General features: G+C 39.7%; 1 protein-coding gene across 2 annotated transcripts; it reads right to left on the bottom strand.

The window, feature by feature from the left end:
* Positions 1 to 290: 290 nt before the first annotated feature.
* Positions 291 to 27944, bottom strand: Btbd3 (BTB domain containing 3). 2 transcript variants are annotated; one of them, XM_023718594.1, is made up of 5 exons: positions 27899 to 27944; positions 5754 to 6081; positions 5175 to 5265; positions 4509 to 4627; positions 291 to 1853 (listed from the first exon to the last, which is right to left on the bottom strand). In XM_023718594.1, the coding sequence occupies exons 2-5, from the start codon at positions 5894 to 5896 to the stop codon at positions 821 to 823; spliced, it is 1386 nt and encodes a 461-aa protein (XP_023574362.1). In that variant the 5' UTR covers positions 5897 to 6081; positions 27899 to 27944; the 3' UTR covers positions 291 to 820. The 2 variants fall into 2 exon arrangements, with proteins under 2 accessions (XP_023574362.1, XP_004634362.1); XM_004634305.2 differs by lacking the exon at positions 27899 to 27944 and having other exon boundaries at positions 5754 to 6822.

Raw genomic sequence — 27944 nt, 5'->3', positions numbered from 1 at the left:
GTGTATTCTAATGTATCATTAATTACACTATTTGTGGCACAGGACTTCTTTACGCTTCTTTTTTAAACTGCTTTAGTGTAAATTAGTCTGAATTTTTTTTCTATTGACAGTCAAATTTTATAATTGTGTTATTTGTAAAGGAAGTATGCTCTACAATGGTATTTTCTAAACTAAAATGTACATCTGTTCTGTAGTTAAAGCCATGGCCTGAACACCCAATTGATTGTTTTCCTATTTTATATTGACAATGAATTAACACGTAATAATCTTATTAATTTAGGATTTAAAAAGTAAAGCTCAGACTCAACAAATTTAAAAGGAATAAGGAGCTATTTATGACTACAGTCTTCTTTTTAAATTATTACTTATCATAAGCCAAGTATCTTCCAAATTGTATACAGAGGTTTATCTTTTTTTAAGGGCTTGCTTCTGTTTTAAAATAACTGTTGATGTTATTCTTTTAGATTATTTCATCAAATGAAATCCAAAAGGAAATTTGAGGTAATCCCAAACCTTCTTCAGAGGGACAAAACTGGGAAGTTGATGGGGCACTTGGAAGAGTACAATCCCTCCCTCATGTGTACAGACACGTCTAAAGACCACAAAGCCTCAGTAAGAACTTGGCTCTTAAATATACAGTTAAAAGCAGAATGCAGCATTTTAGCCTGTACATAATTAAAAGGTTAAAAGAAATTAGAAACTGCCTACTGCTTCATTCATTACAAATTACCTGTGCTGACCGCTTATCTGCAGACGAGCTAAGCATCAAAGAGGGACCAGATATACACAGCAGGCTTGCAGTGCATGGGGAGGCAAAGTTTCAAGCATAGAATATAAGTTCAGGGATCTGTCCTCCCTGTACGCCAGTGCCATTTGTGCTATCTGAAGAGCACTGAAACTGGACAGTCACTTTGCCACACTGAACTTCCGTCATGCCTTCCTGTCCAAAGTAGCTGAGCTCATTGCCATCCAGGATCACGCTGGCTGTGTAGAAGGTGTCTGGCTCAATCTGCACTGGGTACTCAAACCACACAGGGAAGGTATTGCTGGACCCATCTGAGAAGTACTTGCTCAGGTTCTGTCCCAGAACGACACCCTGCCGCTTGAGTTCGATCTTGGCGCTGTATTCTGCAGAGCCACAGCTGGAGCCATACAGCCCAAAGCCCGCAATGAACACTCTCTTGTCAACTGCAAACTGGATGCTGTCACAGCGGCCTCGATAGCGCCACTGGTTGCTTCGATAGGCACAAGACTGGAAACGGTGACAGCGCTGGGGGACAAGCCCCTTGCGGGCTTTACTCACAAACTGTAGCTCGGGCTTTTTGGCTGCAGTGTACCAGAGGAAGATGTCATTGGTCTCATTGAGAGTTAATACTCCAGACTGGGCAGCACCATTTGCAAAGTCATCAAGGGCCATGGTGGGTATGCGGATCAAGTAGAGGGCCTTTCCTAGGACCTTGCGTTTATTTTCAATGCTCAAGGCTAGATCCTGTCGCTGGCATTCTACTTCGGCCCAGTTTAGAGCTGCCTCAAAAACGACAATTTCTTTGGCATTCAGAGTTTCCCTGCGGAGGATACTTTCTAGCGTCTGGAAGTCGATGTCACAGAACCCCTCAGACTTGAGAGCTAACTCAGCCTGGGCATCGATCACCTCCCAGCAGCGCTGGGTCAGGTCTGGCTCTTCGAACAGGCAGCTCTGGGAGAGCAGTACACAGGCATTCTTGGCGCTCAGGCTGGTCTCCAGGAAGTTAACACACGCTCGGGCAAGGTGAGGGACGATGTACTTTTTGGCAGCATACAGTGTGGCCAGCACTGTGTCAGCAGCAAGGTCAATTTCATCACAATAGATATACCTGAAACAAAGCATACAACATGTATAATGGGACACTCAGAAAATGAGCAAAAGAGACGAAACTACTTGTAAGTTTGTTCCAAGAATGTCATCTTAAGTGTTACGATACAGTGTTTAAAGAAATACCCAAAATCTATTCATAAACTATTAACATATAACTCAATAGTCTATGATGAAAAGTATTAAGTAAATAATACAATTCTAGTGTCTCAACAAAAACAATATAATGCAACTAGGTATAAAAAAGGGCAGCCCAGCACTCATAAGCAATATTAGAGAAAAAACAATAAAATACTATCACATATATTCTACTCTTACATTTTAAGGACAGTACACACATATCTATTTTGTAGTTTTATCCTGTATTCTGGTAAAAACAAATGCTTCTTTCAACAATAATTGCATCTTGATCTTTTGGATTTTTCGTAAATATAAAATAAAACCTGATATTAAATATTTTTCAAGTAGTTCAAAGGTAATAAACAATCAGACATGTTATCAGTGCTATCTTCCAGTTAACTTTACACAGAATCCGGACTTGGTATGTTTTTCAAATTCCAAACTTCCAAGCTTTCTTCCCACATATTTATTCTACCTTTAGAATTAAATAATATCTTATTTCTAGATATAGTAATTAAAGCAAGAATGCTTAAATGTTTACTTTCTGTGCTTCCATCAACACTGCTTCTCTCAACAGATAAAACAAGAGGCCTGCTTCTCTCACACTGCTGTGGCTGGTCTAGGGAGGTCAGTGGCAACTATGAATGAAAACCTTTGACAAAACTTAACTTTTAATTTTTTCTACAGAAAGTATATATATATGACAACTCTATTTCTTCTTAGTAAAATAGATGTAACATAAAATTAGCCACAACTTCTCCAATGAAGTACAAAAATACAGTACGAAGAAGAAAATTTTGCTCTGTCCAAAACTGCAAATGGGACCCGCCTCTCCCTCTGTTCCCAGGAGGCCTCCCCTTCCTTACGGTCACTTGAGAGTACAGCTGCAGCTTAGTAAGGACGGGACCCATTCCAAGGACATGGGCAGCACTTGGTTCTACTTACCCCAGAGCTGTCAAGGGAGCAGCTATCTCACCTCCTAACAACTCCTCTTCCAGGGATGCTGGCTCTTCGCCCACAATGCACAAGGAGAATAAACCTGGTCCTCACTATCCCAGCTATAGCACGGCAACATATGGCCTCTTACTACATTTCTGAGTCTCAGCGCTGTACAAGGACTGCATGTGCAGTTGTAAAAAGCTTTATTATTATAAATATATGTGCTTGGCAATATATCTTTGAAAGGCCATTTAATAAACATTCAATCAAATGGCCTAGTTAAGATATAACTCTGCTGTTCCTGCTGTTTCCCAATTATGCATATGTCCAGAATGACTACTTTTCTGCACTGAGGCCAAAATGCTGAACTGGTACGGCACTCTGCTCAGTAACGGAGAACACTGTCAAGTGTACCAAGCTAACTCCTCTTGAGATGTGAGCAGGGGGGCCTGCAGGTAAAGCTGGTTTCTGTATACATGTCTCTAAATATCACAAAAGTTAAAAATGGTAGATTACATTTTGATATTTCCTGTGCTCACTTCCCTTTAACCCCTGCTTCTCACTGTGCAGTCAGCAGCAACTGGATTTCAAAATTATACTACCAACATCACTTTTAAGCTCTAGAACTAGCTATAATTTATGTTTCCATAAGCAGTAAATTACATAGCAGCATTTGAACCTATGTGGGAGTATTGTGCAACTTGTTGACAATGAATAATTTTTTCAATAAAAATTTTATTTAAGCCAGTGAAGCAAAATCCCACAACAGCAGGTAACACTGAATTCACAGAAATGCAGATTAAGAAAAATAAGCATTATTTAAGATGAGATTTCCATCAGATGGGAGACTATCACATTATTCAGCATTGGTACATGGGAAAGATGATTTTATATACAAGGTTAACATATACTCACTCAAGTGTACCCAAAACTTGTTATTAGTTTTTACAAATACATGGCATATTTTGTACTTTTATGTCAGCTGCAGTTTTTCCACATACACCTATGTGATACTACAGAAAACTATCTACACCTTTCGAGAATTTTTCCTCTAATAATAAATACCAATGCTTATCCCAGTGGCATCTGATTTTATGCAAGAGAATATATAGTGTGCACAAAGTTCAGATGAGTTCAACAAATAGTTAAATCTTTATCCTCTGCTAGAAAATAGCTCTTAGAAAATGCACAAGTCTTTGAACTGGTGATATTTTAAACAGGCATATAACTTATAGAATTACAAAATAAAAAGTATTTAGACACTTTTTCACACACCCTGATTCCAGACAGAAGATGCTCTATTAAATACTGCTAACACCAGAAAGTCATTTCTATTTTCTATAATTATAATTTATTAAAAACCAAATTGCTAAAGATGCCACTTGCACCTAAATTCTATGCCAAGTTATAAATGCTTCCAGCATCCCACTTTTCACTGCAAGATGAACAATATTGTCTAAAACCATTTACAAGGTAAGCAGCACCCTCTCTCTTCATCTATCTTTTCTGTTATGTAGAACTTAACATTAAACTCTGAAGCCAGCCAAGTAAAATACAGCATAAACAAACTCTTTCCAAACACATGATTAATGCTTACTTCAGCATAGCGAGAAAAGCAGCAGGTTCGACATCTGGTATACGGATTTCATCTTTGTCCTCAGCAAGTTCTCCGTAAAACATCGCATGGAACACAGAGCTCCCAACAGCTAAGACATACTGTAGAGAAAGGAAAATCTTATTTCATGCACTAAATTGAATGTATTTTCTGCAAATCAACTGAGAAAAACAACTGCAAGCAATCAGATTCATTGGGCAGAGAGTACTGAAGCCTGTTCTCTGAGAAAAGCCAAGGTACAACATATCCTGCCAGAGAAGAGATTCACTCATAAAGGTTTCTCCACTCATAATCTCAAAGCTCTGAGAGATTAATATACAGGCCCCCTCAGCATAAAAATAAAAGCTTATCTAACTGATTTCTAGGAGAAAGATAAGCATGTGACTTTCCAAACCTGCCACAACAACTTCCCAGGATTAGAGATAAGAGGAAATGAATATTTTTGTGGGAAATACAAAATAGTATAGAAGGAAACAAGGAAAAATTCGGCATGGTCAAAGCCCCTTGGAGAAGGTATGCTTTCTCTGTAACTTGGTGAGACACATGCTGCTTGCGGGCAGCAAGCTGCCTACACTAAGTTTCAGGCTCATAGAGAGGGTCCCTCTTTGTAAATCTCAGGACTAAACCGGTAATGCAGCTGTTGCTTACTTTGTGTCCTGGCAACCGCTGAGTCCCACCTGGTGGCCCAACCACAAAATGTACATCTGCCATCAAATCATTATTGAACATCACCGCATTTCTACAAACAGAGGCAATTCAATAATTAGTAGCAACCAGCATTCTTGACATCCCTTTTCCCAACAGAGAAAATTCACAAAATAGTCAAAGATAAGCAACAGTTTACTAAGTTCAAGGCAGAACAACAAATGAAGGTTTTAACTAAACAACTGTGTTTGTAATCATTGCAAACACATGGGAAGTAGTTCAAGTTTTAAAAAAGTTACACCAACTTTTCACAAGGCTAAGAACAAATAAAAGGTTTCTGTCTGCTACGGCCCGTACACACAGCCCCATCACTTCAATGTTACAGCTTGCAGAAATATTTTTATCTCAGAGGAAAACAGCTGTATTGTTTTGGAAAAGATACAAGGCAGTTTTCCATTACCAATAAAGCTTCTGGGAAAAAAGGAAGCACAGATTTGTGGTACAATACATTACAGGTTGTGCAAAACCAGAAACTTCAACACAGGAAAACTTTTAAAGTAAATCTGCTGGGCTGGCACTTACCTTTCTCTAATGGTGGGATAGAGACCTTGCCAGTTGGGGGCCGGGATAAGGTTGTTGTTGCTGAGATTCTGCTGGTGGTACTGCTGGACAGTGGTGCTGCTGGAGCTGGCTGGTTTTTTGCGGGGGAATATATCAGCAGCCATCTTCTTCTTCTTCTTAGTCTTCAAGGTAATTATTTCATAACAAACTGGGGGTAACTTGCTGCTGCTGCTGCTGCTGCTGCTGTTGCTGCTGCTGCTGCTGCTGCTGCTGCTGCTGCTACTGCTGCTACTGCTGCTGCTAGTATTTGCTTTCTTCGAGCTTTTCTTGGACCTATTCTTTACCGTCTCTGGAAGCATCAAGAAGAAGGTGAGACATTTCATGTTCTTTTCCTTGTCATCTACCATGAGTACGGTATGTCTCTCTTTAGAGCTAGATTTCCCAAACTGGTTCGAACATCAAGCAAAAGAGGCTAGCTGGAGCTGAGCTGTTAACAGAAACCACAAGCTGCTATTTTGCTTCTTTTCTCAGCCAGGCAAGGTGACCTTTTCACTATGTTGAACAGAAACTGGCTTTAAGTTTTATCCAGAACTGGGTCTGTTAAATACATCCCCATCATGATTCCTTTTTTTCTTATTTGTTCATGAAAATAAGCGTCTCCTAGATCACCTGAAAATGCTACACTAACAGAAGTCGACAGGCACGGAGCTGTGGCACTTGCTTTCTGAATTAGGTTAGGAAGATGTGCTGGAGCCCAGCTAGTCTGTTCAGCCGGCTGAAGTTGTGTGGTGAATGGATCGGAGAAGAGTAGGTATTACAGCCCTGCAGATGGAGTGAGACAGCCAGCGCTCGGAGCCAATAGCTGAAGTCACCAATCATGATTGGACCAAGCAAAACAGTGACACCTATTGTAACGTGCAGTGTTCTGATATTAAAGGAACAGCAGTTGCATTCTCCCGTCTACTGTATATTTAAGTAAGATAAACAACATATGAGATAGATTTGAAAACAGGAAGGGAGGAGTGCACTCACTCAGAGATTCTCTCCAGGAGACACACACATTTTTACTTCCTCCGTTAAATAAGCAGGGCCAATTAACAAAGAACAGGGACAGTCACCTACTCTTTATTTCTGGTAAAACCTTTTCCCTTACAGCATTTAGTTTCAAGCATTTCTAACAAAATTCTGTAGTCTATAAACTAAAAGACCTTAATAACAGCAAAACCAACATGTGCATATTTTATTACAGCTTATGGATAGCAGCTGCTGGTTGTTTTTTTTTTTCCCCCTTTTTTCTTTCTTTTTCATCTCTTTGAATGCAAGTTATATACTCTAGTAGCAAAAAAGAGCTAAATGTTTCGTGGCTCATATAATGATCTTTGACAAGAGTCCCAGTCACAAAACACTGCTAATTAGGAAAAGATTATATCAGTGTGCTTAGCTGCACTGAAGCATAAGACAAATTCTCAATGTAAAAATAACATTCAAATGAGACAAATCTGGTAATCAGTGTTTAAAGACTATAATTCACTAAAAATATGTCAGATGGGGCCTTGCTGGGGATCTCAAAATCCAACTTAACTGTTATGGCTACGTTCAATCTTATTATGATAATTTTAAAGAATATAATCCACTACTAGCACAGGGCCAATAAAACTATTTAAAGTGATAAATATCTGAGGCTACCTAGTTAAAATGCAAACAGGTTCTCTTTGCTTTGGATTAAAATAAGAGCTGGTATATGGTTTTCACAGATATAAATCCAACAATTTCCAATTAAAAACAAAAACAAAAACAGAAACACCTGCTGTAGGTTCTACACATGCTTGTTTATTTGTAGACGGGCTAATGACAAGATTTAATCTCACCCCAACCATTTGGACTACTCTCATTTGTTCCAAGGGCAGCAGCCATTTGCCATCCCAATCTAATGCATCTGTCAGGAACACAACCCTGCTTATTACACAATATTCATCTGAGTAATGACTACCTGACGAAGTGAGGGGCTCAGTAAATAAGAATATGATTGTTACTGTAATTAATAATCTAGTAAAGACAGTAAACCAGTGTTTAAATCCCTAGGATCCTAAGTCACTAAATTGAACCAAGGAGTTGTCATTATTCAAAGACATTGCAAAACACATACTGTGTACAAGAACTAGTCTTCAGCATTTGGTTACCAATGCAGTTTTGGATGGTCCCTCAGCACTGCTTTTTTGCTACAGATCCTGAGTGATCAATCACAAGGCTAAGCCATCATACATGCATACACTTGCATGTCACCTTCAAACACACTTTTAATACACAAACTTGGACAGATCTAGAAAACCAGCCTAAAAAGCACCTGGAAAAAGCCACAAAGAACAAAAAAGAAGGCTCCTATTTAATACCTATGCAGAAGATGGTTAAAACCAAAGATTTCTCTCCTCCACTGCTGCTCAACTTCATCATCATGCCCATCCCAGGAGAGCACCTCACGTTAGGTGGGCCCTCCAAGACATTTCCAACACAGGTAGTATTATCTAACTTTGCAGGTCAGAAATACTCAGAACAGGAAATACCATCAGCTTTGAGGCACACATTATTACCTGGCAACTACGTGAGATAAAAATAAGAAGACCACAGAAGAACAACACAGTTTTTGTGGATTGTATTCACTTTGCATACAGGCCAAAACAAAAGGATGCAAAAAAAATGACTCTTTAAAAGCTGAAGTGGTTAAGTGCATGTGACTGAGAAAGAAAATTATACAGTATTTTTGAAAATGCTTTCTGAATGGAAGGCTTCAGTTACTTAGAAAATTAAGTTTTTAAGAGAAGTTTAAAATCTAATGAAGTGGCCAGATTCTGGATCAGAACCTGGACAAGACCATTCATAATCTACATGGCATTTACGTTTGAAAAGACCTCAGAAACACACAGATTGTTAAAAAAGCATATTTGCAAAGATCCTGTGTCATTTGTTACATTTTGCATACAATTCTCAAATAAATGAGTAACTGCTTTATACAAAAATTTATGCCCTTATATCTTGTTCTGAAATTCTTATGATTAGATGTCAAAACTGAAGGATTCAGGTATATGGCCCTATGAGAACCCAAGATAGCGGCCTGTTCACTGGAGAACCAGTTGAAGACCAGCTTATCTTAAAGAATAATGATGGATGATTTTAGTGGGAAAAATAAAGGATTCAAAAATGGGAGGGGTGAAGCTGATGAGGAACTCAAATGCTTTAAAAAAATCCATTTCACAGTTCTATTAAAAAAAAAAAAACAAAAAACAGCAAGGTAGCACAATAGCATGATGAAATCAGCAATGAAGTAAACCAGCCCACTCCTGGCTGGACCATTTACGATAGGGAGGGGGATTTTAACAATTCATTTAGCCTTTCTGGGATTCTGTCTCCTCAGTTATAAAAATGAAGAGATTTGTCTATAATAGATGTGTATTTCTCAAACTTTATCCTCAATCTACAGTAAATAATACATTTTACTCCCACATGCGAGGCTTACAGGCCTATGCCACCACACACAGGTCTCAATCACCATCTCAGCGTGCCCCGGGGATGGCGCCAGTACAGCATGCTAGGGATCAAACCCAGGACACTGTGCTCTGCCTAAGTCTACTGAGCAATCTGGCCAGCCAAATAGAAGGCTGTGTGTGTGTGTGTGTGTGTGTGTGTTACTAGGAATTGAAGTCAGGACCTTGTGCTTGCCAGGCAGGTGCTTATGCTGCTGAGCTGTATCCCCAACTTGGTCCATTCATTCTTTATATATATATATATATATATATATATAATTTTATTTATTTATGTGTGTGTGTGTGTGTCCAGCTCAGCCCACCAGGGGGTGGGGCTGGCTGGCATGTGGTGCTGGGGGATTGAACCGTGGTCCCTGTGCTTTGCTAAGCTTGTTGTAAATAGGTGCTTTAGACCACTGAGCCATCTCACCAGCCCCGGTCCATTCATTCTTAACACCAGACTGTATGTATTCAATATTGGTGGTATGCATTATTTTTCTGGAAAGAATACTGATGCATTTCATCTGCCCTTTTGAGTAATCTATGGCATCTAGAAAAATCTAGTATTGGTTTGAAATACAAAATTTTATCAGTTTTTTCTGTTTTCATTTCTATAATCAACTACAGTAAATACATGCTATGGCTGCTTTTCTCCTGATTAAATGCCTACAAACAGTTAAAATCCCATGTACTCAATATGTAACCTGGGCATATCATCTACTGGGTTGAAAGGTAATAGTGGGTAACAGCCCAATATCTAGTGCTAAACTGTACCTCTAACATTTCTTTCCAACTACTAGTCTATCATTTGTTCCTATACTGTATTTTATAGCTACAGCAAGACACAGTTAATCTGTCCTAATGAAGTAAGCAAATTGGGAAAAGTCCATCAATCTTTAATGAAAGTATATACAAAATGCATCAGGCTGGTCACAGGTATATAAAGTCTTGGTTATACAATAGGGAGGATCAGGAAATAAGGTAAAAAAAAAAAGCTAATAGTGAATTTCAGCTGAATTTGTTTTATTGCATATTCACAGTATAATAAGAATTGAACCCAAGGCCTTGGTTCAAATCTGAGCTACAGCCCCAGCATGTTTTTTGAAAGGCACTTTTTGTTTGTTTTTGAGCCAGGGGCCTGCTGACTTTCCCAGGATGGCCCAACTTTGATTCTGCTGCCTCCAAAGTAGCTTGGATTAAAGATATGTACCACTACTCCCAGCTCACCTGAGTTACAACAAACATGAAACTCTATTACTTATTTTCATTCAATCCCAAATTAATGACAAAATTAATAATAATTTCAGCTGATTTAGATCATACTTTTCACCACTGGCACTATTTGCAGTCATCCTATCTTTAACACAGTCTTACACATTTAGTGTGAGGACCTCAATGAGGTTTAGCACTGAAAGGGACACATGTCAAGTAATACATCTGGCTATCAGAAGCCAAAGAGGGCCATGAGGAGTCCAGCATTAGTCAGCAAGGCAACATCTGCACTACCAGGCAGATCTGCTGGCTATGTTCTGTTTGTACCACTCTCTTTGCATTTTACCCACAGTAATGACCCTCCGTGCTATTTTCAGGTCTAATGCACTATAAAAGAAAAATTATCTGCAAAGTTTACAGAGATGAAAACTATGAACACACAGAGTCCACAGCTCTAGGGGCAGCCTACAGGAGGGAATGCTGCATGGCTGCTGTTTGGGTCAAAACAGGAAAGAACTGTCACAGGAGGAAGAGCCATGAGCACGCTGCTCAAAACAAGAGGCTCTCCAAGTGAAAGGAGAGCTAGCAAACTACTCGGCCAGGGGTGCAGCACACTCTAGGGCCACAACCAACAATTCCAGCTACTCTTGCTTAACCTGCTCTAGTTTTACACTCCCCTTGTCTGGACTTGTACATGGTTAACTACGGGTGACCTCAAAAGCAAAGACTGAGGTGAGTTGAGTTTTATTGAACAGGGCAAAGCAGAGCAAAGTGGTACCTACCACTTCCAAAACAGATCTGTAAAATGTGACAGGAAAGTAGTTTTAACTGAGAAGTTGTAATATTTAATTTTTCTTTCAATACCAGGCAAAAGTTATGTGGATCTGGGAAGTAAAAACAACAAAATGTTGGGATCCCTAATGATAGCAACAGCTGTTATAAAACTACTATATGTTTTTTAAATTTTGGAGATAAATATGGAGACAAACACTGGCAGCATTCACAGTTAAAAAAAAAAAAGCTGAAAACAAGTGAGGTTAACAACTTAAGGTTAGGTACTTAGTACTTGTGAGCCTCATGTTCCACATCTGCCAAATGGGACACTTACATCCAGCTTACCCCCCTTAGGTTTACTGTGAAGGCAAAATTATGTTTGTGCAAGCACTCTGATAAGCTGAAAACATGCTACAAAGAGAAACCTTATTAGTCCCAACAGTACCAAGGCAAGAACCATTATCTGCAACCAACAAAAATCCAAAATCCAAAGATGAAGCTGGCTCCCTCAATCCCTGTGCCCTCTCTCAGGCAGCACAATTACTGACGCTTCCTCCCCTTCTCTCCAGGTGTGCAGGACCCCATCTTGCTGGCCAAGCAGGTCCTAAGCTGTTATAAACCTAGCTGATGAGAGTCAAGCAAGACTCCTCCCATCCAGCTCACACCCAGTCTCTGAAGCCTGCAGCTTCTTTCCAAACCCACATTTAGAACCTACACCCTGGGCCAGACATCTACTGTGGACCCTACCTCTCCGTGAGGTTGGCAGCTGGCTGATGCCCTGCTGGTCCCAACCTCTGAGAGCTGAATGCTTCAAGTGCTCTACCTAGCCACTCCCCAGCATCCACACCGCAATTCTACCTGGCCTTTCTCAATGAAAAGTCAGTCTGAAATCTAACACCAAGATTGAAAATTCATATGGTACAAGTCTTTGGGCAAAGAACTCCTCAGAGCTACCAAGGATGAGGCATGCTTGCAGTGTCACTAACCTTTCACCACACGCAACTCCAATTAATTGAAACTGTACTTTATACTTGAGGGAGGTCATGCCTACAGTTAGCATGCAACAATTCTCAGAAGGCAGGAACAACGATTCTTTTTCAAATTCTATATAGTGTTTAGCATGGTATTTTATGATTACAGCTCTTAAACATACTGTGTCTGAGTGTGCACCTTGTTTGGAATACTAAACATCTCATCTAAATTCCAAAGTATTTGCTTTTTTACTTTTAAGTGAAGTGATCTTGAAAAGGAGTTTATAAAATTTGTCATGAGATACTCAAAAGCTAGCTATTTAAAAGACTACTGCTCTAAATCCTTTAGTAAAGTTTAAGATACTTTGCTTTAAAAGGTAGTCAGCTGCTAATTGTCATATATTCTAGATAACCTGATAGATTTCCCCATATTTAAGTGTCAAATAAATGACCTCTTTTTCAATCTTAGGCTTCTAGGATCAAAAAATTTACACACCTGGCAGAAATAATTTACTTAATAGTTTCTTTTGTATGTTAATATCATAGCTTCTATTCAACCAAAACTCTACAAACACATGTGCCATATTTTATTGATAATAAACATACCCACATATACACAAAAATTTTAACAGGTCTGAAATTGGGTTATATCTATGAATATATCTAATGTACATAACTATCAGGATCTTTTTCCTTAATGGTACATAAAACAATGGCATGTGTTACCTCTAATAGCACCCTGCAGTCAGTGAAATAAGTTAAAATTTATACAATTCAACAGAAAGAAAACAATTTATTCTTTGGGTTGATTAATTATTCTCTTAACCAGGAAAGGTGATGGCTCAGAATTCTGACTGAACTACATTAGAATAATTGGGCTTTCATCAAGTAGTCATTTGATAAAGTATATAATCGCAATTCTCAATAGGGACTGCTACTATGACAACCGTTGATATGGCAGGAAGTCTAGACGGAAATCTCAAAATGACACCCTCCATTGCCAGGACTGGAAATAATTTCACTATTAATCCATTTCTAATATTTTTTATGGCACAGAATTAAACATGTATATAAACATGGTATTACTAAAAGCCTGTCACTCTAGTAATGCTGAGGCTATTTATTAATTTACAATAACTTCATGAACGAATATTTAGAAGATACTGCTTAAATTCAAATAAACAGAATCTCTATTCAAAGGTTAGTTTAAAAGGGAGAAACATTATCATAACAATCCCACTATGTGTTCACATATATGACTCTCTACTTTGGTACATGAAAGTAGTTTATCCAAAGCTAAGTCTAAGGCTCTAGGAGTCACTGTTCCCCTCCAATAGGGGACTCTGGTCCTGCCAGGCATAACTGGAATGGAACCACCTCATCCGGCTTCAGGTAATTTTTCTCCTTTCAGTGACAGAGGAAGAAAATACTGTGTTGTAGTCAAAGTAAAAACAGGTATTTCCAAGATATTGTTTAGTTTGGTCCCATGATTATTTTTATTAGCAAGATAAGCACCTAGAATCCCACTACAATCTGATCATTAAAACTCAAAGCCTCTCGCACTTAACAAAGAATGGCTTGCTCTACTTGGGAAAGTCACTTTTTTAAATGAGCACATGGAACTAGAAGAAAGAATCCCAACAATGTCCAAATCAATAGATTCCTCATTACTCCTAAACTTGCATGGGGTTTCAAAAGTCATGGTCCAATTTCCCCAACATTTACAATCTGGTGAAAACCCATTTTAATAAACAGTAACACCTGTGTGCTATGCCCTTAATCACTCAGATGCTTAGAAATAAACTAAACCTCAAATTTATCCATCTATCCTCCCACTAAACAGCTGAATGACACAATTTTAAATTGTTTTGAAGGTCAGAAAGAACTACAAGATTTAATTTTAGCAAAACCATACTGAAAAGACCATATACAATTACGCAGTATGGCCATCATCATGCGCACATCCAACGTAGGCTTCATTAATTAGTATTTAATGAAATAACCCTCTTCATCTACAATGTATGTGATCAGAATGAAATACAGTAATTTTAGGCAGACAATAAAAGATATAATTAAAACCAAGAATTTTCCTGTAATGAATGAAGTCTGAAAAATTCTGCACTTGGGAAAAATGAACACCTGTGAAATTGCAAGGCACTTTCACATTCAATTTCTAGCACAGAGTATGTTCTCTGGAGCAAATACCACCAAACGAAGATGGTACATACAATACCTTAGCAATTTTACAAATTCGTGTAGAATTATAAGCCTGTGAAGGAGGATTATTACAGAAACCAACTTCTGGCAAAAACTCAAAGTAAAATCTGTTCTAAATCCAAGTTTAAAAAATAGTTTATACCATGCTTAATGAGCTTTAAAGTACTCAATTTCTAGTCATGTTGAGGGGGCTCAATATAAAGGTAATGTAAACACTGGCATAATCTTAACTCTATGAGCACAGTAACACTCAGGGACTCCCTTCATTTGTTGTAGGAGATATCGCAGTTAAGTTGGCACTGACTACTCCTTTGTTGCCTCCATCACTCCTGCTGTCGGAATTTGAACAGATATTGAGGACATTCTGTAGTTAGCTTCATCTTAAGTAAGATATTTCCAACAAAACTTCAATTTTAGTAAGACATTCAGCAAGGCTTTTTTTAATTAAGAGCTACTGCATAAGCAAGCCAGTACTTGAACTACTCAAAGACATAAAACAATCTACTTCTAAAACAATGCTCAAATAAGTCTCATTTAATATGTCAGGAATACTCATGGAAAAAGATTTTGGTTTCCCAAACCCTACCATCTCAAACTATAGGCAGACAGTATTTACATGTGAACCTTAACAATGAAGAGATTAATACACTGAAGTAAAAACACATCTTCAAAAAATGACAAGTCAACTATTACTACCTTGATGTAAAAAAAAAAAAAAAAAACCACAAAGAAGCAACCATTTCACTATTATCAATAGCTGCACAGACTCATGCTAGACCCATAATATCTTAATTACTTCTTGCTGCTGAGATAAAATACTCAACATTCATAAGTTAAGGGGGGAAGAGTTTATTGAGAGCACAATTTGGAGAAGTTTTAGTCCACTATCAGCGGGCTCCAAGGCCAAATGGTGTGGCAGACAGGCACATCACGGGAGAACAAGTTCATGGCAAGCAGAAGACACCAAAAACAAGCAAGCTAGGGATTTTTAACAGCATTTTTCTGCCCTTTTTACTTTACCAAGGCTACTTAGGGCAGGTAGTACTTACACCCTTAATCCTAGAGCCCTTGAGCATACTGCATTGCTCCATGAATCCATTCCAGTGCCACACACTCTAGATTCACCCTCCCATGATGGCATGAGGTTTGGTGGGAGGCATACCGATATAAGCCAAAGCACAAGGTAATGATGATAACTGGAACCAGAGCAAGAAAGAGCACAGTCTCTGAAAATGAAGATCAAAATTTACCTGAGTTGGGTCTCTTCTACATAAGGATTTTACTAGGCAGATGTTGGGAAACCAAAATTCAGTATAGGAGACCTATACTTGAGCCGGTATTTGCTTCAAAATCTTTTGTAAAATTTAAAATATAAAACCTCCAAAAAGGGAGGCAAAAAAAGATGTTTAGTATGTGATATGTGGCCAAATCTTTTAACTGCCATCCTTGATACTCATCCCAAAGATACTAACATATGCTCTCTGGCAGAGGCAGGCAAAACAAACTCCTATCCAGGAATAAAAGGCATCCGATCTCATTTTTCTGGATGAGAGGAAGCCACAAGCTTGCAACGCATTTTGAACCTCTGTTACCTGCTCCAACTCACCACCAGCTCTTTGGACCGATTCTCTTCATTCAATCACACTGCACACCAGACTATTCATCCCACATTGCTTCCAGCCATCCTCCCTGTTTTTGCTTTCCATTAAACTACTTATCAGAAACCTTCCCATCCTTCAAGATACAGTCCATATGTACCTAGGCAGAAAGTCTCCCTGGTGCTCCCACATGTCCAGGCCTAGCTGCGGTACTTACATTGTCTTGCCTTAGGACCCAGGATGTGTGGGGATTCTGAGGACTGCCTTCCCTGTCCCTAGAGCTAAATTGCCACACCCACACACCTGGCTTTCAACAGTTGTTTAAGAGAACTTTATATCCAACACCTCCAAGTCCAATTAGCACTCTGGACTGCACTTATGCAGTGCAACTGATGCTGTAATAAAATGGACTGAGTTCTTTTTTTTTTTTTTTCTAGTTGTATGAGTTGCTACCTTAAACCAGGTGCATGGCAGAGAACCTAAGCACTAAATGTGTCCTGGGGCTCTCTTGAACATGTCTAAACAAAGACATAATGCTATACTACATTTATATTGCAGCAGCTAACCCAACTGAAAATATTAAAGCTGACTTAAAAGCAAGTTCCTACAAGTGCTCAAAGTGAGGCTTCGCTCCATTAGAAACATAAAATTTAATACAATATAGGTATTTAACAGAAAGAACAATTGGTTACCACGACAAAGCTGAGTTTAACAACCAACTTCAACTCATGGTCTGGCATATTTATTTATAACACTTGTAGAAAATGTAACTGCTTTAATGAACTGGAAAAGATGATAAATTTTCAGTAATTCACATGAAAGAGGAAAGCAGTCATACAAATAATCCAAAAAATGGATAATTAAAAATATTTTTATGTGGCTCTGAAATGTGCTTTGTCTGTATTTAATACTGAATGGGTGAATTTCTACTTCATTAGCCACACCCAATCTTCAAACAAAGTAATAAAATAAGACTGTGTGTACTGGGCCGGCAGTGGAAGACTCAGGCCTCCCCCTCCAACAAACCCCACTGCTGACGGTGGGGGTGTCCTACGGCAAAGCGCTGTAACGACGAGCACCAGCGCAAAAAGCACACAGCTTGCATCTGTGTCTTGGAGTTGTGAAGAACTAGTGTTAAGCAATCAAGTATTTGATATTTTGTTTATATAAATAAAACCTTATCAATCAATCTACTTATTCCCCTAAAGGTAGACAAGGAAAAAATTTTGGCTATAGCTGGAAAGCCTCTTGTTGAATTTATGCTTATGAAAGGAAATTCATATTACCAGCAGTGATTTTTAAAACCAATAGTAGTACTGAAAATGCAAAGTAACTGTTTTAAAAATCCATACTGATTTTTAATTTGGTCAAAAAGGAAAAAAACAAACCCTGAATTTTCAAATAACAAGTTCAACTGGTTATAAGCGTATTCCTTGGAAGGTGGGGTAAGGTAAATGTATTTGTGTATTCCTGTTTGATGTGTGCGTCTGACTTAAAAGCATCAGGCACTTTTTAAGCAGTTTTGAACTGTGCTGCTGGAGAAAGTACTTGCAGTAGCCTAAGTGAGCAATCCCTCTGCAACCTCTCAGCAACATCTGTATAAGGATGCAGCACTACAGCCCTCTTAAGAAGGGCATTTGCTTCAAAAAGGAGCGTTTTCTCCAGGCGCTTCCCCCAAAAGGGACTGGTCTGTCCAGAGCCCATGACTTTCTTCTCACCACAGATGGGTGTTGTGTGTGATTCACTCACGGGAGACAAGGCCGACTCTGAGGGCCTCAGCACTTGAAGGGAAGAGGTGCTCACTCACTGCACCATCTCCTCTCTTTCCCACCTACATTCAGGTGACAAAGGACTCCAGCCAGTGGTGAATAGCCTGGAAGAAGGCAGATAAGCAAGGCTGTGTCCTTCTCGATAAGGGACATTCTGCTTAATGAGAAATCTCTGCTAGGTAAAGTACTAAAAGCCATTGTTTTCACTGAACATCACCCCTTGTGCTGGTGAGATAGTTCAGCGGACTAAGCACCTGCCTAGGCAAGCGCAGAGATCAGGGTTTGATCCCCAGCACCACATGCCACTCTGGGCCTATATCCAGGCATGATGGTGCACACCTGTAATCCCAGCACTGGGGAGGCTGAAAACAAAAGGATCACTACAAAACTAGAAGTCTGAGCTGTGTGGTGAGACCCTGTACTAAATATATAACGTAACACAACAAGGCACAACATAACAAATAATAAGCTTAACCCCTTCAGGGCACACCTTGTACTATTTTGTGTCATGAAATGGGAAGCATTTCGGATGAAACAAGCAAACAGTTTCTTTGAGACAAAACACTTGTGCAACTGCATAAAATAAAGTCAAACCAGCAGTTTTCTTCTCAGATCATCACTGTTACTTGAGAATAAGCAAAGTCTACTTATTTAGATGGGTTTCTGGCAGACATTTCCTCAAAACTGAATGAAGTGATCCTGTCACTTCTAGAAAAACTGACAGTATTTATTGCTGATGTAAAACTCAGCCTTCAAGCAAAAATTAGAATGTTGGAACCTCGATTATGCCATGAGCCTACCAGCTTCCCAATACTTGTCTGTTCTGGTGGGAGTAACAATGTTAAATGAATGTCACTTTTGATACTATAAAATGAACAATATCACCATCTGCAAGATTTGGAAAACTCACAGAATTAGAGTTTTCTAATAAACTAAGTTATGATATAGTCATACATTAGTAAAATTTCCATTCAAAGTACAAACCAGTCCAAAAGATCTTAGTGTAACAGAGCACAAAAATTTCTCTTCTATGGTTTTAGATTCTATATGGCAATTAACCTTCAAGAAACTATCACTCATCAAATTTTGGTGAGACAGCAAATATCTATATAATCTTCTGAAAAGGCTATTGATACTTTCCTTATTTGTCCAACCATATTATCTGGATGAGGCCAGATTTTCTTCATCTACTTCAGCCAAAACATCTCTTTAGTTTTAAATAAATATTTAAAATTATGAGGTTTTAGGCCAGGGAGATAGCTCAACAGGCATAAGCACCTGCCTGGCAAGCACAAGGTCCTGAGTTTGATCCTTGGTACCACAAAAAAAGGGAAAGAAATGCAGTTTGAATAACCATCTCCAAAGTTCTGAACTAACAATAGCACTAGTATGAAATAAATTATGTATTACCAGCATTAACTTATGATATCTCATGTGACTTAAAATTATGATGTTTCAAATTCTACCTCAATAAGTAGGCATCTTAAAGAGAAAAAGGTGATTATGGGTAGATTTTTCACCACTGACAATAAAATTATTTTCAAAGAGGTAAGAGCTATCTGCTGTAATTCCAATTAATTTTACCAACTTCTAGGCTTTCTAGAAATATAGACAATTCCTCAAAACCACATTCAATATAGTTTGACTGTATATACTCAACTGCTCCCCACATTTTTACTAACAGAGACATAAATATAGGTGATAATGTATATCATAAACCCTTCCCTAGTTACAGAAATTTAGAGTACAACAGTAGACGAGGGCCAAAATTTGTCCCTCATCACTGAGCAGGTGCTGGTGCTGGATGGGCAAAGCTACCATCCCCCCCCCCCCAACCGGGGATTGAACTCAGGCCCTTGCGCTTGCCAGGGAAGCGCTTATTCCATTGAGCCATCTCCCCAGCCTCAAAGTTACCATTTTCAAGCAATTTAAACTAAGTGAATAAAAGAAAGGTGACAGAAAGACAAGTTCATATGGTAGGTACACTCAGAACAATGGTGCCTATGAAAAGTAATTGCTGTATATGGTAATGATGGTTAAAATGTTTACACTCTTTAAACAGGCTTAGTTGCCTATGCCAGTAATCCCAGCACTCAGGAGACTGAGCCAAAACTGCCCTAAGTTTGAAACCACGCTAGTTTACACAGCAAGACCTTGTCTCAAAAAAAAAAAAAAAAAGTCCGTACTGTGTAATTGAATGTGGGGACTGCTACACTCCTATATTATCACAGAAAAATTTAACAGAGGTCACATATACACAAGGAACTAGATACATCCTGAGAAAACACAGAAGAATATTTTCTATTATTGTACTTAGGTAATGGCTATTGATTTAATGCATTTCTATAGCTACATTACGATTTTTGTTGTTTGTTTATTATGGTCACTTAATCATCTGCTTAAAATAATCATCTTCTGTATTATAAATAACACCACTTATTTGCAAAGCAATTACAACAATACAAATCAAATATTTCTTGCTCTATTAAAAAAAAGGAGGAAAGGGAAATCTGACTTTTGAAGTTTTCTTGGATTTGAAGAGACTAGAAGCACTATTAAGTGAAATTTTAAAACAAGTGCTGTAATGACTACCATAGGGATGAGTACAGTATCCTCCTGTCTATGAAGCAAAAGGAGAAGGACTAAGATCCTCTGACTGTGTGACTTAGAATCATGCTCAATTATATGCTTCTTCATGGATCTGAGAGGTCTCAAAATGATCTTATAAGAGCAATAATGTCAACTAGAAACTGAGAAAAGGGGCTAAAGGGGACTTGAAAGATGCCGTGAATAACACAAAAGCATTAAAAAGGGGGAGGAAATGGTTACATTCCACTTTAAAAGACAAACACTCACAGATTGATTAAAGGACATACAACAATACCTGACATTTATCTCAGGACCTAGGCATGTTTTGCAGAGACCCCTGGTGATACCCTAACTTGCCCTGGCAAAAGACTGAAATCCAGAGAAGACACTAAAATCTGTATCACTCAGATGTGAGTACAGCAGGTGAGGAGGGTTTTTGTTGTTGTTGTTGTTGTTGTTGTTGTTGTTGTTGTTTTGACAGTTAAGGGAATTTGTCCTATGCATTAGCACAATCTAATACCTTACAAAAGTACCCTATTTAATTCTCATAACCATTCTCTGTATTATGTCCATTATAAATTACACATGTCTTCGAACTTCTCCCTTGCTGGTGAGAAACTAAATCATCAATGTCACCAAACACTGCTTCCTGAGAAATTTACTTGGTGGAAAAAATGGAGAAGAAAGAATACATTCATTTAAAACCTTTACTGAGGACATTCTATGGGGTTGACACTTGGGACATTATTAATGACCAAGCACAAAATACTTGCCTTACAGACAATATCATCTATAGGGACAAGGAACAGAGTAATTTGTCAAATTAAAATAAGTATATTTTATTAGTGCTTTCAAAGGTAATATACACATGAGAAAGGAAAAAATCAGAGCACTTCAAGAAGGATATGACGTAAAATTTGAACTTATCAACAGAGTAGTCACTGCCAACAGGGTAACATTTTAGAGAAGACCGGAAGAATGTGAAGGAACGGGCCACGAGTATATGGGGGGAGGGTGTTAAGGAAAAATGTAGCACCATGACCTGAAATGAGAGTGTGCCTTCCATGTGCAAGGATCAGCAAAGAGTTAAGGATGACTGGAATGGAGAATGAGGTAAAAAAGTGGGAGAAGAGATGCATTAGTAGGAATCAGATCGTGCAAGGCTTTGGAATCACTCAAGAACTCTAGCCTTCACGCTAAAACATGCATGGCAGACCCCTGGAAGGATTTAAACAAATCTGACTTAAACTCTGAAAAGATCATTCTAGTTATCGTGTTCATAAAACCTGAAGAAGGAGAGAGACCAGTTATTTGTTAGGCGGCCTCTGCATTAGTCCAAGCAAGAGCAGTTACAAATTAGGATAAATGTGCTGGCAATAGCAGTGGGAAAAATGACTAAATTCTGTATTTATTTTGAAAGCAGGATTCTGGATGCAGATTTAAACACACAGCAGCAGGATTCACTGACACTCTGGATGCAGGGTAGGAAAGAAAAAGAAGTCAGGATGACTCTAGGCTTGGACATATACTGTATAACCTCAAAAAATGGCTCAAGCTACAAGTGGAACAGGTTTGAAGAGATTTAGCTTGGATCCTATTAAGACTAAGTTACCTTAAACATACTCTTGTGAAGTCAAGAGTCCTTGGAGCTGTCTGACCTGATGAGGGACAACTGAGTGTCTTATAAGCCATGCAGCATTTTACTAAATTCCGTGATTATTTGTGACATGACACTGCCAAGAACTGTATGGGCCGGGGAGATGGCTCAGTAGAATAAGCGCTTGCCTGGCAAGCACAAGGGCCTGAGTTCAATCCCCGGTTCCACAAAAAAAAAAAAATAAAAAAAAAAAAATAATAATAATAATCTGAACCTTGGCTCATTTCAAATGCAGACCTTGAGGGTAAGGGGAGAAAACTAGCATAAAAAAATAAAAAGAGGAAACCCGCAGTTCAGTGATACAGGAGGAAAGGCAAGGGTGTGTGGTGACCTTAAAAATCAAACACAGCAAGTATATCAAAGTACAGGGATGATCAATTACATCAAATTCAGGAATAGGTACAAATGATAAATGACTGTTGGATTTACTCATTGGAGTACTTTCAGAAAAGCCCTGGTCACTGGCTGCTCCTTCACCTCACCCACAAGAACACAATTAGGCACTAATTATGTTGTTTAATCTTCTCATGAATTTGATGTTTTTCTAAAGAATGACCCATAATACAGAGTTTGATCCAATCTGAGACTCCAATCAATGGGTTTGTTAAAAAAAATACCAGAATTAACTCTAGGTGCTAATATCCATTTCCTATTCCAAAGACAGATAGACAGACACACACACAGACAGACTTCTAGATAAATGTGAAATAAAAGTATGAACTTCCTTTGTTCTGAGGAAAAATAATAAATCAAAGAGCCAATATTGTACTGCTATCTTCCTACTGTTATTTAAAGTAAACAACAAAACAAGATTTTACAGTATCACCATTACTATTTGATGATATTCCAAAAGTATTTTATTACATTCAGAACAGTAACTCTAGGGTAGTGATGGTGAACCTTTTAGAGCTTTCAATGATACCAACGGCCCGCTGTGCATGTATGCCACCGGTTCAGCATCAACTGCTCTAGTAGAATCTGCTCTAAAACCAAAATAAAGGTGTAATTTGAAAATAGGCATGACTGTCATTACCTGCAAATGATTATATAACTAGGAAATCCAAGAGAATAAACTGTAACGTTCTCAGAACACAAATCATCTGTAAATGTACAATATCAACAACCACCTTAGGCCAGCAAAAGCCAATTCGAGGAACACATAAGAAAAGGCATTTCTATTTCCTAGAAACACAGACCCCTCTACAGATGGCTGTTCTTGCCAAAGAAACAAAAAGCAATATGATCTGATGGCACATTCAACATACACATTCAATGACACTCTATCCATAAATTCCGCTAAAGTGAGTTAAATTTACAAAAAAAAAAAAAAGTTCTAGAAGACATGGAGACCCTTTGGAAATGATTTTAAGAAGATGAAATACTTTTTACATATATCATATTATGACATTATTATCAATCTAGGGAGCACATGGTCAAGTAGCAACATCTCAGCCAACCTAAGGGAGCCTGTGCTACGCCAGCAGCAGAGAGGAAGGCTGAGCACTCCCCGCCACCCAGACCGCAGGCACAAGGCACAAGGTTAGTAAAAGTTGTTTGTGAAGCTCTCAGTTACTCCTTGCTGCTAGGACAAAATACCTGACACCTGCAACTTATAGAGACAAAATACCCAACACCTGTTTACTTTGGTTCAGAATTCAGTCCATGGTCATTTTCTCCAAGATGGCTTGGCTTGGCTTGGCTTGGCTTGGCTTGGCCTGGCCTAGCCTAGCCTAGAGGACTAGAGGAGGACAGAGGCTCCCACCTTAGTGTCTGGAGGGCAGAGAATGGAAGGGAGGGGATGGGAAGGAAGACAGACCCTTCAAAGCATGCCCTAGTGACCCCTCTTTTGACCAACCCCCACCTCCCCTTCCAAAAACTTCCCCTGTGTGCACATGAAGCTCTTAAGGGATACCAAGGTACAAAGCATAACAATATTTGTAGGGTCTCCCCCTTTGCTCATTATTTGTTTTACAATTCATTTTATGGAATTTTCCAAATAATAGAATATTCAGTTAAAAGGTAACATGGGCAAAAAACCAGAAGGGACAATACCGAAAGAAAAATGCAAAGCAAAAACCAAATTACTAATTTCCCTAGTTAGAAAATATTAACAATAAAGTCAATTCTCATACAAGACATGAGGAAAACTGACTAAATGCTGAAGTCCTGACACACTGACACATTGTGGTCATACAAAGGCTAAGGAAACGTGTCACAGAACCAGCAGTGTGGCAACTAGCCTGGGAGTCATAAACAAGCTCACCTCAGTTCCAGGAATTTTACTGCTGTAAACTCAGCCTAAGCAATCAGAGGAACTCAAACTTTCAGGCAAGAGCATTTATCTCAGCTCTGCCTGTATGACCATTAAGTTACTGAGCTGAGCCTATGTCCTTTGCCAGACCCTACTTGCCATCCTTTATTTGCCTTTGCCATTGCACCACACCTATAGAGCATGTGTAGTTAGCCTTACCTCACAAAAAGGAGATGAAAGAATTTGGTACTTAATAAGGTCACTTACACAGGAAGCAGTGATGTTAGACTTTGCAACCAGAGATTTTAATACCGAATAGCCTGACATAAGGCTGCATACCTATACTTCCAGCACTTTGGGAGGATGAGCCCAGTCTAGACAATTTAGCAATATCCTGTCTCAAAACAAAAGAAATTTGGGTGGAGTTCCATGGTACAATAATTGACTAGTACAACAGAATGTTTGGATTCAATGGGGAGGGGGGTGCAAATACCACAGAGAACTAATGGAGTAAACCTGGATATATTAGTAAAATTCTTTTTTTTCAAAGGATTTAAGGGCAGAAGAAACATCTGTAATATATTATTAATTAAAAGGGCAATATTTAAATGCACACCAACAGCTGGGCCGATAGCTCGGCATCAAAAGCACCTGCATGGCAAGCACAAGGTCCTGAATTGGATCCTGGGTACTGCATGCTTTGCCTGCCCAAGAACCTAGTGGTGGCCCATGCCTGTAATCCCACCACTAGGGAGGCTGAGAGAGGAGGATCACTACAAGCCCAAACTGAGTAGCAAGACCCTGTAACAAACACACACACACACACACACACACACACACACACCCTACACATGCAATTTAAATGTCAATTTGTTTCAAAGTATGTTTACCCACAAAAACCAAAAGGAAAAATAGAAGTGCAGCATCCAATTAACAGCTGATTTCTGGATGATGTCAATGTTATTTTATTTTGTGAGTCTTTGTTTTGATAATTCCCAGAGTATCTAAAAAGCGAGTACTCCTTAAAATGTTTTAAAACTCTAGAAAGTTTCAACAACACTTAATTTAAAAAGGGAGACATATCAATAACTGTACATTAATGCATATTCAAGATTTAGTTACTGGAATAAATGGAGAAACATTACATTGATAGGACTTAATGGTAATTTATGTATGCATGTATGTCTTTTTAAGACAGGGTCTCACTCTGCAGTTTAGGTTGGCCTTGAATTCATTTTGTAGTTTGTAGCCCACACTGGCCTCAAACTTCCTAGTAATCCTGCTCCCTCAGCCTCCTGAATGGTGTGCAAGGCCTCAACGATAATTTTAAAGTATGCAATGCAAACAGGGAAGAACAGCTATGACTTTATTATCATAGCAGTACATTATACTGGTGGAACTACAAACTCTAGACAAATGATGCTGCCACTTTATTCTCCTATAGGAAAACAGGAGTAATTAACTTTACAGAATTTGCTTGGTAGCTCACTTAAATTTTTTGCTGGTACATAAAACAAGATTAGTGAGGGAAGAACAGTCCAACTCCCAATAAATGCTCAGAATTACTGGAATCCTAAAATTAGTTTGGGAGTGACTGAATTTTAATTAGATAGTAGAGTTTGAAAGATTTTTAAAAACATCAGAACAGCTTTAACATTTCCTTGTAGGGCAAACTTGAATTGCATGAATAAAAGGTCTCTTCTGAGCATTAAAGAATATTGTTTTAAATTGCTCTTTGCATATGTCTGCTTGGGGAGGCAAACAGTGGGCAAATAAGACACTGCTTATGTTATTGTACAGCATAAAATTACAAGTGGTTTAACATTTGGAAAGAATCTGGGAAAAGCACTTTCTAGGAACAACAAAACTTTAAAAGCTTGATAAATGGTATTTTTTGTTCCACAAACTATCAAAAGGGTGAGATTTTTTGAATAGTTGCAAATTTTTTTACTTTTCAAAATGCTTAAAGAATAAAGAGTTCTCAAAATGGTAAAAAAAAAAATGCTGAAATATGTTATAGGACTTTAATAAATGTTCAACGTGGTTACTTGTATCACTCAAATAGCATAACAAACACTTTTGTAGTTATCTTAGAAAGAAAACGTGGAACTGGACAAGCTCACCTTTACCTGAGAGGGGCAAATACTTTCTGAAAAGGGTGATTTAAAATCTCCGGAAGGGAAGAGCTCCATTTAGAAACTCAGGGGTAAGAGGACCCTCCCACTTCCCTGAGACCAGTTGCTATGGGAACTCACACTCACCCTCCCAATTCAGCACCTGTAGCCAGCAGGAGATGCTCTCTAAACCTGGGGAAGAGGAAAAGGAAAACAAAGGGGAGAGCAGCTGGGTGAGGATTTAATGGAGAAACCTTCGGGTTACCGCAAGGGGTCAAGAAGGGCAATCTTAGTCTCAACAGAAATTCAAAACACCAGAACAAAACTCTAGGTTGCCAACGTCAGATTACAGTTCAGCTAAAGTTTGAATCACTACGGGCACTTCCCTCCCTCGCTGGTGGGAAACAAACTACCCTTTGTGAGTTCTGGTCCGGGGAAAACTAGCTCGAGCTTCAGACCATCAATTATGACCTGAACGCTGTTACTTGGCAAAACTAGTCTATCTTATACTAAACCAGCGGTTCCCTAACTATACCGCACAGTGCAACAACCTGGGGAATCTTTAAACACACACTTGTTTTAATTGGTCTGGGATGCAATATGGGAATGCCGAGTTTTAGAACTCCCCAGCGATTCCGCAGGGCTGCCAAGTTTGGGAACTGTAGTGCTTACAGGACAAGGCGAGGTAGCAGACTCACTTAGGCGGCGGAAAAAAATAATAATAAAAGGAGTAACAAGCACAATAATCACCCTTGGCTATTTAAAAAAATAGTAACAGAATCTGCTAGTTTTCTCGAAGCACGCACAGGACAATAGGGTGCTTGCTAAGGAGGAATCCCCAGCGCGCCTCAACAATACTTTGGAGATGAAAAAGGCGAGGCTTTCCAAAAGAGCAAACAGCCCTCTAACCCAAACTCCAAACTTAGGCATCTATTTTAAGTGCGAAGCATCCCGAGTGCCGGACTGGGGCGCACGCTCGCGTCCCCCAAGGGCCGACCCCACCACCCTGCTCAGGGCGCGGGGCTCTACCGCGCCCGGGGCTCCGCCTGGAGTGCAGGTGCCGGTTCGCCCCGCGCCCGCCAGCTGCGCCCAGTAAAGTTCCTCGGGAAGTTTGCCCGGTCCCCGTGTGGGTCGAAGGCGCGGCCGCCGCCACCTGCAGGGCGCTGAGCTCCCGGCGGCGCCCCGACCTCCGCCCCCGGCCCCGCACCCCGGGCGCCCCAGGCCGCTCGCCCCAGGCCGGCTCGCCTCCCCCCGCGCTCCCTGGTCCCGGAGGGCGGACGGCCTCGGCCTCCACCCCGATCCCCCGCCGGAATCCCACCCGCTCGGACCGAGTCGCGGGAGCCAGGCAGGGGTCCCAGGAGCCCCGGCCGCCCGGCCCCCGAGGCCGACGCTGACCCGCGGCCCCGGCCAGCCCCGCCGAGCTCGGCTACTCCGGCCGGCGCGCGCCCCTGCCCGGACGGTCCGGCGCTGCGCACGCGCGAAGGCTTCTGACTCACCGCCCTCGCTCCTCGTAGCCTCGGGCTCCGCCGCCGCTGGTCGCCT

The sequence above is a fragment of the Octodon degus genome, unplaced genomic scaffold (assembly GCF_000260255.1).
Source record: "Octodon degus isolate 3935 unplaced genomic scaffold, OctDeg1.0 scaffold00060, whole genome shotgun sequence".
In the NCBI taxonomy this organism is placed as follows: domain Eukaryota; kingdom Metazoa; phylum Chordata; class Mammalia; order Rodentia; family Octodontidae; genus Octodon; species Octodon degus.
The sequence above is the reverse complement of the archived record's forward strand: the minus strand, read 5'-3'. Positions and strand labels throughout refer to the sequence as shown.